This window comes from Quercus lobata, chromosome 5 (genome assembly GCF_001633185.2).
Source record: "Quercus lobata isolate SW786 chromosome 5, ValleyOak3.0 Primary Assembly, whole genome shotgun sequence".
In the NCBI taxonomy this organism is placed as follows: Eukaryota; Viridiplantae; Streptophyta; class Magnoliopsida; order Fagales; family Fagaceae; genus Quercus; species Quercus lobata.
Window position 1 is genome coordinate 57,663,165 of NC_044908.1, and position 13,885 is coordinate 57,677,049.

At 31.8% G+C, this 13,885-nt stretch overlaps 1 protein-coding gene across 1 annotated transcript; it reads right to left on the minus strand.

The window, feature by feature from the left end:
• Positions 1–7,146: 7,146 nt before the first annotated feature.
• Positions 7,147–13,885, minus strand: LOC115990772. The gene is made up of 2 exons (XM_031114563.1): positions 13,811–13,885; positions 7,147–7,647 (listed from the first exon to the last, which is right to left on the minus strand). Exons 1-2 carry the CDS (start codon positions 13,883–13,885, stop codon positions 7,147–7,149), a joined length of 576 nt encoding a protein of 191 aa, XP_030970423.1.

The following is a 13,885-nucleotide window of genomic DNA, read 5'->3' on the forward strand; positions in this document are numbered from 1 at the left end:
TATACACCGGATCCATAACATACCTTCCTCTTTATAAAACGCTTTGAACTTTGATGCATGTTGTGGACTTCGGTTAAAAGATATGGCAACATAAAAGTATACTATTAGGGTAAAACCTTGCAATTATATCATTGCCTTAAACAGGGCCAGTGCCATATATAATTGAGGGTGGTCACAGGACCACCCTCAAACTTGAAAAATAAATAAATTTTATACCTAAAAAAAATGAAATTTTAAATTAATATAGATTGTTGACCACCCTAAAAAAAAAAAAAAAAAAACTTAGACCACCTTAAAAAAACCTTGAACATCCTAAATAAAAATTTGTCCATTAAAAATAAAATTTGACTTCTTCAAAATTTTGGTCCATTGAAGATTGAATCAAAAAATTGGGAGAAGTGCTATGTTTACAACATATCCTCAACACTTTCATAACAAATCTTAAGTGGTAGGTTGTTACCGGTAGAAAAAAAAAATTAAATGATATGTAAATTAAAACTAGTAATAATTGCCAACTAGAATTTGTTGTGAAAATGTTATAGATGTAGTATTTCTAAAAAATTGTCCAAACAAACAAATTAGCCTAAAAGCCCAAATCAAATGTTTAATTGTGATATTTTAAATTATGTTTACAAAAGACATATTTTAAAATTGCTATTTTTTTATTATTATAAAAAAATGCATATTTTTCAAAAGCTAGTCAGTTAGTACTTGCTTTAGTCTTTAGATGAATTTATTGGATTTATGTGATACTTCTTGTACATAGATGTATGCACTAAAATAATACCTCAATATTTTATTGAACATCATAAATGTAATGGTTTAATGCCTAAGTTGAATATGTTTTTTATTTATTTATTTTTATTTTATTTTATACAAAATAAAATTTCTACTCTAACTTAATCTAAGTGTATATGTGTGTGAAACTCCCTCCTGGAGACTTGAACCCCGGCCCTTACCCCTTATACCCCACAAACATTTATACTCATAGAGTGACCTTGTAGCTTACCCTTTATTTTTTTGTTATCACTATGGACAAAATTCTTATAAGGAAATCACTTCTATTACAAAATTTATCTTCTAAGCAAATTCGTGTTCACTTGAATAATCTTCTTTTAGATCCTAGGCTATGAGAAAAATTCTCATCTTTTCATCCTAATGATCGAGAGAAAATAAAAAGAGTATATTTACAAAGATGTTCTTGTTAACCTCTTTGCCATGATTTCCCTAAAAAGGAAATTAGTGGAGCACTGTATTGATTTAGGTGGAGTTTGGATCCACGTTCCGCGTCCATGTTTTTAGCAATTGCGCGTTTTCTCCTTTTTTTTTATTTTTTTTATTTTAAGAGTAGTGCCTGGTGCACTGTTCATTGTCCATGAATAGTGATTTTAGGCTTATGAACAGTAAAAACAAAGTGAACAGTAATTTTTCACACATTTAAAAATTATTTTGCTACAGTGTTTTTAGTTTTCAGCAAGATGAGTTGTATTCAAACGGACCATTAATCCTGATTAGTTTAAAGAATACGAAATATAGGTTGGAACATATAATAAAGAAGGATGATGCATTTTGCTTATATTTTTACTTATTTAAGCAAGATGTTTGTAATTAAAAGGGAGATCACTAGTTTAATGATTGCTTGATTATATATATTGAAAAAGATGTAGTTGATAACATTAAAAATGAAGCTATCATACAATAATTTCAAAATATGAAAAATTTGTAGAATGAAATTTTAAAACTTTATTTATTTGCGACTGTTTTTTTATGTCAATATATTCAAATTTAATTTTTATGAATTTTTTTTTAATTCAAATTTCTTGATGACCACCTTGAACAAAACTTCAGGTTCCGTCACTACCTTAAAGACAAAAGTCTGCTGTTTGGTTGTCACTGAACATCTTGTCTACGGTAAATTCGCTCATGAAGATTTCTTCATTGTTGGCATCAGATGCTTGCTTGTGAGTTATAAAGCCTTTAACTTAGCCACAAAATAAGCCTTTGGAAAATAAAGTTTATTACTATATTCTTACTTTATTTATTATATTTTATTGGGTGAATTTTTTTTTAATCAATTTGAAGGTGAGTTTATTTATTTATTCTTTTTCTCTATGGTGGGGAATTGGCATTAGTTCTTAATGCCTTTTCTTCTACATTTAAAATATAAGTTATTACAAATTTACAATCTCTTCTGCCATTCTGATTTGAAACTGTATTAGATAATGGAACCAGTACGAGTATTTCTAAGGACTTACTTTTTGATACATATCTTGAAAAAGGAGATACCTTCGCCTTTGAGAAAGGTAAGTAGATTCCCTTTTTGATGTAAGAACTTTATCCTAGTTTGAGTTTCCCCTGAAAAAAAGTATCTTATCCTAGACACCCCAAGGGTTGGTTTCTTATGTGATTTTATCAGGTACTAAGTTCAAAGTCTTATCCTACAATCATTAGTAATATTTTAGAACTTATTAATTCTTTTGTTCAGTGTGAGTTCTCCTGGATTAGGAGATTGTTAAACTCAGCAACTCTTGCTGCTATCAAATTAGCTGCAGCTCATAAAGTCGTGTGACACTAGAATTAGAACTATCCAAGCTCCCAGCAAACATGCAATTACTTGCCTATTTTGTGAGAGAATGGGCTGCTGCGTTATAATCTCTTGTGACTCAACTAAATTTGCATTCCTTAAAGCCAGCCTTTAATGTCTTTAATATCATTCACCAATGCAGCTATCTCCCCAACTCTTGTTATGATTAAGCTCGGCTAGTGCATCTATTCATTGTTTGCAATCTCCTTCAACTATTATTCGATTAAAGCCTACTTGTTTTGGTCTCCATTATTTTTGGTTTCCTCGCTTTATCAAAGTGTGACCTTGCCTTTAGCGTTTTACCTTGAGCATCTCGAGCCACCATTGCCAATGCCACACATCTCTATTTCCAATTACCACATCATAATTCATTTTTATCTAGCCATCTGGTGGTCTGATCCAAACCAGAATTGATATTCCTCTTTTCAACATTGAAATATTGAATCCTCTTTCTTGAGCTTCTACAAAGCTCTCTATCTTCTGTTTGAGCCTGAATCAGAATAGGATGCTTTGCCCACTTGGGCTGCTATTGTGGATTACTTATTATTTCTCAATGTCCAAATGAAATCTAAGACAATAGCTGCTTGTAGAATAAACTTTTTTCCCGTTCTACTCCCCCACCAGTTAGCTCTGGAGTTCGTTCCACCAGATTTTAATCAATTGAAGATTATTATATGCAGATATAGCATCCACATGCACTCCCCAATCAAAGGTTGAACAAGATAGCTCTTGTAATTAGAGACGCGTACACCTTCTAGTTTCGCCAAATGTCTACCTATTCAGAAGGCACTTGGTTATCTTTCACATCAGCTTATACAAAGATGATTGTTTATTTTAGAATCAATCATTAAATACATACATTATTATATATATATATAAACAGAGACCTCATATGGGAGTGCATGAGATCCTGCTATGTGACGTTCTAATTTTGTATTTAGCAAATTTTTTTTTTTTTTTTAAAAGTTTTTTTACTCCAAAAGATCACATCAACTTATTTTTTATTGTTATCTTATTAATATCTTATTAATTGCCTGAGCTTACATTACACTTTTCTCTCTTCGTCATGACTTTTAGCATACCCACTATTTTAGTATATAAAAAAAGTAAAATATATATATATATATATATATAAAATATGCTTATGGGGGAATATTGGAGAAAATATTAATATTTGTTATTACATTGTTACATTTTCTTTCCTACATTGTTTGTCTCTCTATTTTTGATCTTTACCTCATTGTTATAATAAAGAAAACTTTGTCATTGACTCATATAGTTTGAGTAGGTTGATCTTTGTGATACGTTGCTACTAATTTAATTTTTAATATCTCAAAATATATATGTTTCTTGGCTCTAATTATTAAATTAGATTACTTTTTCTTTATAATATATGTACAATATCCTACAAAATCATCTTACATAAAACATCATAACATTCTCTGTGCATCACACGGGTAACTTACTAATAATAATAAAGAATAAATAATTCTCTTGTACGACACATAAGAAATGGTCCATGCATGCTAAATTGAACAGCCCTAAGATCAAGTTTTAGATTTGTCATAAAGGCATCTAATGGTTTTAACATACTAATCTTTGATCATCACATCCTCTCTTTTGCTCCATAACCTAACAGAGGAGGAGAGTTCAGATATGATTTTCTTTGAAAAGTTCAAATAAATTAAATAATTTAAAATCTGACATTTCAATTTGCTCTTCTTTAATAGCCAATGTGGCATCATTATTTTAAGGTTTTTGTTAATGGATACATGGTATAATCTCAACAATTTATTTTAGAATGAAACGTTAAGATTAAAAGAAATCAATATGGTAGAGTGTCCTAAAAACTCTAGAGGATCTTGATTTGAAATAGAGAAGATTTTGTTTCGAAAAGCTCAACATTTGCCTTCTAAACTAAAATTTGTAACTAATTTAAGAAAACGACATCATTTTGCCACAAAAAAGGAAAAAAAAAAAAATTAAAATGGGACTACCTATCTCCTAGAAAATTATCTTTATAAACTAATTTACTAACTTACACAATCTAATCTCAAGTCTAAATAAGTATATGTTTATACTTATGTACATATAAGCATATAATATTATATATACTTCAATCGAAGCACATAAGTTTTAAAAATACAAGGTTCACATTATGTATATACATACACTTATATAACTTAAATTGAGGCATGTAATTTTTAACAATATATGGTTGGTGAATCTAATTTTATTTTTTTTAAGATTATAAAAAAAATCATTATATCTAATTAATTCAATAAATATAATTTTAGCAAGAATTTAGTTATTAATTATTATTATAGATTTGTATATTTGTTATTTGCGTACAGTTATGGGAGCAATCAGTTCATTTATGATTATCTTTTCCTTAATCTTCATTCTTTTCAAGAGGAGGAGATGGGAAATAAACTTATAAAACATGGTGGTTCAATGTTGCAAAAACAAAGGGTAAAATTAATATCAAGCCTAAAACATTGTTGTTTAATCGCATAGAATATAAAAAAAAAATTATAAATATATATAATATTTATACATATATATATATATATATATACACACACACGTAAGTCGGTTGTATGTATATAAACACATACGTGATTTTTTTTGTTTGAGTCCTAATTGGTGAGTAGAACTCAACAATCTCTAAACTTAGAATTTCTTTGAATTGCATCGACTGGACCGTGATAGAGAAGAATAGAAAGGTTTAATTGTTAAGACCAATGTCTTGTATTTTTTTTTTTTCATAGAATGTAATAAGGACTAAAGCCATGTAATTTTATATTTCTTTTGATCCAGTGATATATTCATTCAATTGTTCAATAAAGAGGTATATTCATAAAGGTTTTTGTTTTTTCCATAATGAAATAAGTGATGACTCCAAAAACACACACAAACCTAACACATTCTCTAAGGATTTCTAAGTAAGGATGACAATACTATATTAGCTATTAAATTGGTATTTGTTCTCCTCTAAAATGTACTGGATAAAATATTGGGATGTATTGTACCAAAGAATTTTTAGGTGCTTTAACAGGTATAGTAAAAAAATAATTAAAAATGTAAAAACTTATAAAACATGTTATTTAAACTAATAAATTGGGTTATTTTATTTAAGCTAATATTTTGCCTTATTTTAAACTATATGTTTATAAACATGTAAATAAATAAAACCTACATACATATATACATACATAATATATGTTTATATATGTATTTTATATTTATTTACATGTTTAAAAACATATGTTATTTATGTTAGAATATAGATATTGGTAACTTTGAAACAGTACACTTTTATTATATGTTACATAAACTTATTGTTCCTTTGTCCAAACTAAACCGACCATCGTCATAAAATTGACTCCTCTATATATATATAAAAGCAGAAACCTCATGCAGGAAATATGTAGTTTTACTAAGGGCGCATTCTATGCAAAGAAAATTGAAATATTCTCAAGTGCCACATTAGAGTTAAGAACAAATTAAATATTTATTTTTTATTTCATGTGGTTCAATGTTTTAGGACTTTTCTAATTAAAAAAATAAATATTCTTTGTATCTTTTGATTTAATGTTTCAAGATTTTTCATCCCTCACACATACACACAAAACTCTTTGCGTTTTAATTCACCATTTTCACCTCTAGCACTTTTACCTCTTTATATATACCTACCCATAGCCCTTTATGTCATTCCATGTCAAATACACACAAGCCAAAAACGATGTCATTTACCTTCAATCTTTCGAGGACACCTACCTAGCTCTAATATTGTTGTTTCATCTAATCCTATCCCGTATAAATTGGCTACAACCAAAGAAGGGGGGTTTGCATTTTATATTAAGTGACAACGACAATTACAATTTTGATGTTAAGGTCGGACGTTGTGGATTTGTAGGTTTTGTAAATGATGTAATTGACTGTGTGTGTTTTGATATGTGTATTTTGTTTTAGAATTAAGGAGAAAGAGAAAGACACATTCTATATCAACTTTTATTCTGTAATATTCCTTCAAAGTTGTTTTTTTAAAAGGAAAAAAAAAAAATTCTCATTACTTCATTTGAATAATTCTAATGGATATATGTGTGAAATTTATAATTGTTGCCTTTTATGGTGAACTTATTACTAATAAATTTCTATAACAATTATGCTATAATATATATACAACATTCTCCAAAATCGTTTTACATAAAACTTTACAATATTATTCGTGCATCACATGGGTAACTTACTAGTACTATTTATGTATCGCCCCTTTTCCCTTCTCTTACTAGATGAAATCAGTATTACAAAATCAATTCTCACAATACAACAATTATAAGTCTACTTTAATTATTGAATCAACCAAACATCATACAAGCAATCCAATACATAGAAAAGTTCAAAGGTTATGTTGGGTAGATGACCAAAGGAACACAACAATTGGCCAACCTAAAAACCATGTCCGGCCCACAAAATAATAATAATAATAATAATAATAATAATAATTATTATTATTATTATTATTATTATGGGTTAAAAGGGGTGATAAGTACTTGAAATTAACTAACCATAAAAGGCGAAGTAGTGGCTGAAGGCCTTAAGGAGTACATGCCAGTAGCATTTGAATTCAAAATTACAAATAAATCATTAGTAGGAGGAGAATCTAAAACAACTAAGTTCCTTGGAAGGGAGTAGTCTCCTTCAGTAAGGTAATCAACACACCTATTCGCCTCCCGAAACATGTGGCTGATCTTGATTCGGTGGAACTGTCCTAGGAGGTACCTGCAGTCATTAAGCAATGATGAATATGAATTGTTAGAAGGCTTCTTAGAGAGAGCCTGGTCAACAATAACTTTTGCATCCAATTCCACAAGAAGTTGGGTAATGCCAAGCTGGGAAGCTAGCACCAATCCATCCCTTAGAGTCCAAAACTCTGCAATGATACTAGTTGCTATGCCAATGTGTCTCATATAGCCCTTGATGCACTTCTCATTATGATCACTGATGATGCTGAAAAAGTCACCAGTAAGCCACAGGTACTTGCACACTCGAAATAGCACCTGCACAACACAAAAGAGAAGACCTTACAAAGAACATCGGTGTGGTGCCGGCCAAGTACCATCCGAAGGTCAAGTTAGAACTTCTTACAACTTTAGAGTGCTAGAGAGGGGTGAATTATGTGTACCTTGGCTTGCTAGGGTATTAGAGCTTTTATAGGAGTAGATGGTTGACATCTTTTTCTTACTGTAGAAGTCTTTTTCTTATAGGAGTCTCTTTGAGCATATTTGGTGGGATCCTTTTCTTATAGGTATCCCTTTGAGTAGCACCAAATGTGGAGGGTAAGACTTTTCCTTATATATGCAATCGTGGGCACCAAGCAAATCGCTATAAGGACCGTCAACTTATTTAGGACCGTTAGCTTATCGCGCTCCCTTCAGTTTTACAGGTGTTAGCTTATTGATGCCATCAGCCATTTGGTACTGCCTGCTGACTACCCCTTTCAAGTCTCTTCTTGCCGTCAGCTTGCAATGGAAACTGACGGTTTTGCCTGCTCACGCCTTAAGCACTGCTTTTGTCTATATCACAAGATATCTTATTATACACGTATGTGTGGAGCTCAAGTAAACCCACATCAAAACCATCGGGGTCTTGCATACCCCCTTCAGCTTATAGTTGTCAGCTTTCCATCGACGCTCAAGGTGCTTCCGTCAGCTTTGAGGTGGACCCGTAGACTCCCTCATGTCGTTACTTGTCAATAGACTGTCGCTTCATCCCTTTTCATTGGTGATTCTAATATTGTAAATTTATCCTTATCACTCATTAATACACAGTAATAGAATTCTCTAGCTAGCTAGATGCACGATAGGTGGAGATTCGGATTGCTCGAAGTGTTTTCGAACACAACTCTATTCCTATGTTTCCACAAACTCCAAATAGCGAAGGGGAATTGAGATTTCTAGGGGATACCATTGGCCAGAATTTGATTGCTGTATAGACAATTTTCTTTTATCCAGTCTAGGAGACTCAATTGGATGAAATTGACTAAGGATTGAGGGGTTCCAATCTTTTTCCATAAATTAATTGCAACAAGAAAATCTCTTAGAAGGTGAATGATATATTCCTCCTAGTCTTGACACAAGGCACATCTCATGTTGCAGTTGATAACTCTGGCATTGATGACTTGCCTTATCAGAGCACTATTGTGGAAACAGAGCCATATAAAGTGTCTAATTTTTGGTAGGGTGTCAAACTTCCATATCCAACTACCCGTTGTAGGCCGAGGCAAGGCTGAAGAGTGAAGACCCATCATGAGAAAATTTCCACGTCAGTGAGTGCTCCTTCTCACCAAAAAGTTGCCTGGGGATGGCTTGGATTTTGTCAGTGACCACCCTAGGAAGATCAAAGGAGATTTTCCCTCAAACCCATTTTCCATTTTGAAAATTTTTTGCAATAGCCAGGTTGTTTTCTTGCTGGGTAAGTGGGCCTTCAATAAACTCTCTAGCAGCGCTACCCTTAACCCAATTGCTCCCCCAAAACTCAGATTTGAGTAATTCCCCACATTCCAATAAATGCCCTTTTCAAAGACTAGAAAACCCACTTTGACAGCAGCCCAATTGTAGGAGCATAGAAGCTTATCAAGGTCTTTGGAGTTTCTTTGATGTTGAGAGCAGTATTCGCTAAGAAGAATTTTAGCCCAAAGCGACTCTCTTTTCTAGTACAATCTCCAATTGAGCTTTAGCAAGTAGGGCAATATTCTTTGCCCTTGCCGCTTGTATGCCCAAGCTACCTTCCTCTTTAGGTTTGATAACCCACATAATTATTATTTTTATTTTTATTTATATGCAACCCACACAAATTTTATTTAAAGTTTTAACCACATGGTGCCATGGTTGGACAGGTGGTTAATAAGTTACCATGGTTTAGGTGACGGATAAAACAAGGAAAGTAGGAAAGAAAATTTATTGGATGTTGTACAGTTTCACAAACCCAAGGTCATTGAAAAAAATTGGTAGATGTTTTTAGAGTTTCAAAGAATATGCTGGGCTTTAAACTTTTTTTTGCTGGGCTTCAAAGAATCTGTGTCTATTGTCTGCCGAAGACAAAACAAACCCTCACAAATGATAAAAACAAAACATAGCACACATCTCTTGCCGTTTTAACGTTTTAGAAGTCATCTTGTCAAACAAGCACCTCAACTCTCCTTATATATATATATATATATATATATATATATATAAAAGATACTTTTTTTTTTTTCGTTAATATTTTTCAAAACATTTACATCTGGTTATTTATTTTATAAGTTTTTTTTATTAAGATAACAATTTTTATTTTTTTTATTTACAGGAACCATCGTTCACTCTCTTTTTTCAACCTAAGAAAACACAAAGAAATAATAATAATTTGTTTTGCACAAGCTATAGTGACTTGTATATTTACCCAAACATTGTAGCAAAATCCCATTTTGTATAACTGATTCATAATTTGATGTGAATGATTTATGCGCTTTAGTAGCTATATTTTGAGCTTAATGCTATTTTAGATGATCATGTACAAATGCTCATATGTTGGAGCATTTTAATATTAAATAATTAAAATGAGTAAATGTTATAACATAAATGTAAAGATGTGGGAGTGAATATGGAAGATGAAGAGTTGTAAAAATGTTTAATCCCACATTGAAAAGGAGAGAGACTATTTTATTCTTTTTAATTGTGATGATTAATGGGCTAACATGAATTGTCTCAGATATTGGGCTAGATACGTGCGCAATGGGGAGGTGAAGAGTGGAGGTATCAAAAATGACAAGAATCCGTCAAAAGTTCCTACCGATAGACAATTTGGTGGTAGCTGGCATAATTGATAAACTATCACAATTTTGGAGGGAGTTCCAAAAGACTTTGCGACACAAACAAAATGAGACATCCTTGGAGACTTTGATCACACGCATCCGTGTGGAGGAGAAGGCTTGAGGACAAGATGCACTCATGACACAAGAGACCAATGGTAATTCCACCACAAAGGTAAACCTTATTTCATCCAATAATAATATGCCCAAAAATCATTTTCCTAGAAATGTTCAATTGAAGCCTAAAAAAAGAGCCTTTAAAAATAATAATAGACCTTAAGGAAGGGGAAACCCAAATAAAAATTACAATAAGAACCAAGGACCCCCTTCACAAGATCAATTTAATAGATCCTGTTTTGTCTGCGGTAAGAGTGGGCATATTGCTCGATTTTGTAAATTTCAGAAACGTGAATCTGTCTCGTAGGCTAACGTAACCAAAGAGCCTTTAGTGGCTATGATTACAGACATCAATATGGTGCAATATGTTGAAGGGTGGTGGGTAGATTCCGGTGCTAATAGGCACGTCTGCTATGATAAGAATTGGTTCAAATTGTACACTCCTTTTGAAGAAGAAAAAACTGTTATGCTTGGTGACTCTAGCAAAACCAAGGTTCTTGGGAGTGGTGAGGTTGAATTGAAATTCACTTCTGGACGTGTGCTAACACTGAAAGATGTACTTTACACTCCGTCCATGAGGAAGAATTTGTTATCAAGTTTTTTGCTTAACAAGGCTGGCTTCAAGCAAACTATGGAATCTGATAATTATGTAATCACTAAAAAGGGATTATTTGTGGGCAAGGGTTATGCTTGTGATGGAATGTTTAAATTGAATATTGAGAATAATAAAGCATCTATCAGTTCAGTTTATATGCTTTCTTCTATTAATTTTTGGCATGCTCGTTTGTGTCATATAAATAGTAGATATGTGGGAATCATGAGTAGTTTAGGATTAATTCCAAGACTGTCAAAAGATTTTGAAAAATGTGAAACTTGTAGTCAAGCTAAGATTACAAAAAGGCCTCATAAAAATGTTGTAAGAAATACCGAATTGCTTGAGTTAATTCATTCTGATTTATGTGAATTTGAGGGAATTTTAACTCGTGGAGGAAATAGATATATTATCACTTTTATTAATGATTTCTCAAAATATACAACTATTTATTTGTTGAAAAATAAAAGTGATGCTTTTGAAAAATTTCAAGATTTTTTAAAAGAAGTTGAAAATCAATTCGGTAGAAAAATAAAAAGAATAAGAAGTGATAGAGGCCGTGAGTATGAATCAAGTGCATTCATCAACTCATTTGTTCAGTCTTTGGGAATTATCCATGAAACTACTGCACCATATTCACCCGCTTCTAATGGTTTGGCTGAAAGAAAAAATAGAACTTTAATTGAGTTAACAAATGCCATGTTAATTGAATCTGGTGCACCTTTACATTTTTGGGGTGAAGCTATTTTAACTGCATGTTATGTTTTGAATAGGGTGCCACATAAAAAGTCGCACACCACACCTTTTGAGATGTGGAAAGGACATAAGCCAAATTTGGGATATTTGAGAGTGTGGGGTTGTCTCGCTTATGTAAGGCTTACTGACCCTAAAATGCCTAAATTAGGTATAAGAGCTACTACCTATACTTTTCTTGGTTATGCGATTAATAGTGCAGCCTACAGATTTTTTGATCTTGAAAACAAAATAATTTTTGAATCTGGTGATGCAATTTTTCATGAAGAAAAATTTCCTTTTAAATTGAAAAATAGTAGGGGTGAAGAAAATATTTTGTCACAACCTAGTTCACAAAATCAAGAAAATTTTGAAATGGAACCTAGAAGGAGTAAAAGAGCTAGAGTTGAAAAGGATTTTGGTCCTGATTATTATGTTTTTAACATTGAGAAAAATCCCCAAAATTTAAAAGAGGCTTTAACATCACCTGATGCTATATTTTGGAAAGAGGTTGTAAATGATGAGATAGAATCTCTAATTTCTAATAGAACTTGGAAATTAGTAGATCTTCCATCGGGTTGTAAGACCATAGGTTGTAAATGGGTCCTTAGAAAAAAGTTGAAACCAGATGGATCAATAGATAAGTTTAAAGCTAGACTTGTTGCAAAAGGCTTTAAACAAAAAGCTGATCTTGATTTCTTTGATACATTTTCTCCGGTAACAAGAATTACATCTATTAGATTGTTAATTGCTATTGCTGCAATTTTTGATTTGAAATTCATCAAATGAATGTAAAAACTGCTTTTCTAAATGGGGACCTAGAGGAAGAGATTTATATGGACCAACCTGAAGGCTTTGTAGAGCTTGGACAAGAAAGCAAGGTATGTAAGCTAACTAAATCCCTATATGGCTTAAAACAAGCACCTAAGCAGTGGCATGAAAAGTTTGATTCCTGCATGATTGAGAATGGTTATAAATCAAATGAATGTGATAAATGTATTTATTCTAAATCATGGAATAATTTACATGTTATTATTAGTCTCTATGTGGATGATATGTTGATTTTTGGCTCAAATATGCATGTTATAAATGAAACAAAAAATATGCTTAAAAGCCATTTTGATATGAAATATCTTGGTGAGGCTAATTTTATTTTGGGCATGAAAATTACAAAAACATGTGATGGAATATATCTTGGTCAATCACATTATGTTGAGAAAATATTGAGAAAATATAATTTTCATGATCACAAAAGTGTAGCTACTCCTTTTGATTCTAGTGTTCATTTATTTCCTGTGAATAATGATGATGAGATTTTTAATCAAAAGGATTATGCTAGTATCATTGGTAGTTTGCGTTATGCTACTGATTGTACTAGACCTAACATTGCATATGCAGTAGGAGTGCTTAGCAGATTTACTAGCTAGCCTAGTAAAGATCATTGGCTAGCTATTGAGCGAGTTATGAGATATTTAATTGGTATCAAAAACTATGGCTTATTTTATAAAAAGTACCCTGCTGTAATTGAAGCTTTTAGTGATGTCGATTGGAATACTTTGTCAGGTGATTCTCTCTCTACCACTGGTTATATTTTTACTTTAGGTAGTAGTGCTATTTGTTGGAAATCTAAAAAGCAAACGATAATTGGTAATTCAACAATGGAAGCTGAATTAATAGCATTAGCTTTAACTAGTGAAGAGGCAAATTGGTTTAGAGATTTATTATATGAAATACCACTTTGGGAAAAGCCAATTCCACCTTTATTAATTCATTGTGATAACACTGTCGCAATTGGTAGAGTTAAAAACTGTTACTACAATGGTAAATCCAGACCTATAAGAAGAAAGCACAGTACCATGTGATCTTATTTAAGTAGTGACATCATAACTGTGGATTATATTAAATATAATGATAATCTTGCAGATCTATTTACCAAGGCCTTGGCAAAAGATAGAGTCTGGAATACATCGAGGGAGATGGGACTAAAATCCATAGAATCATGAGCCAT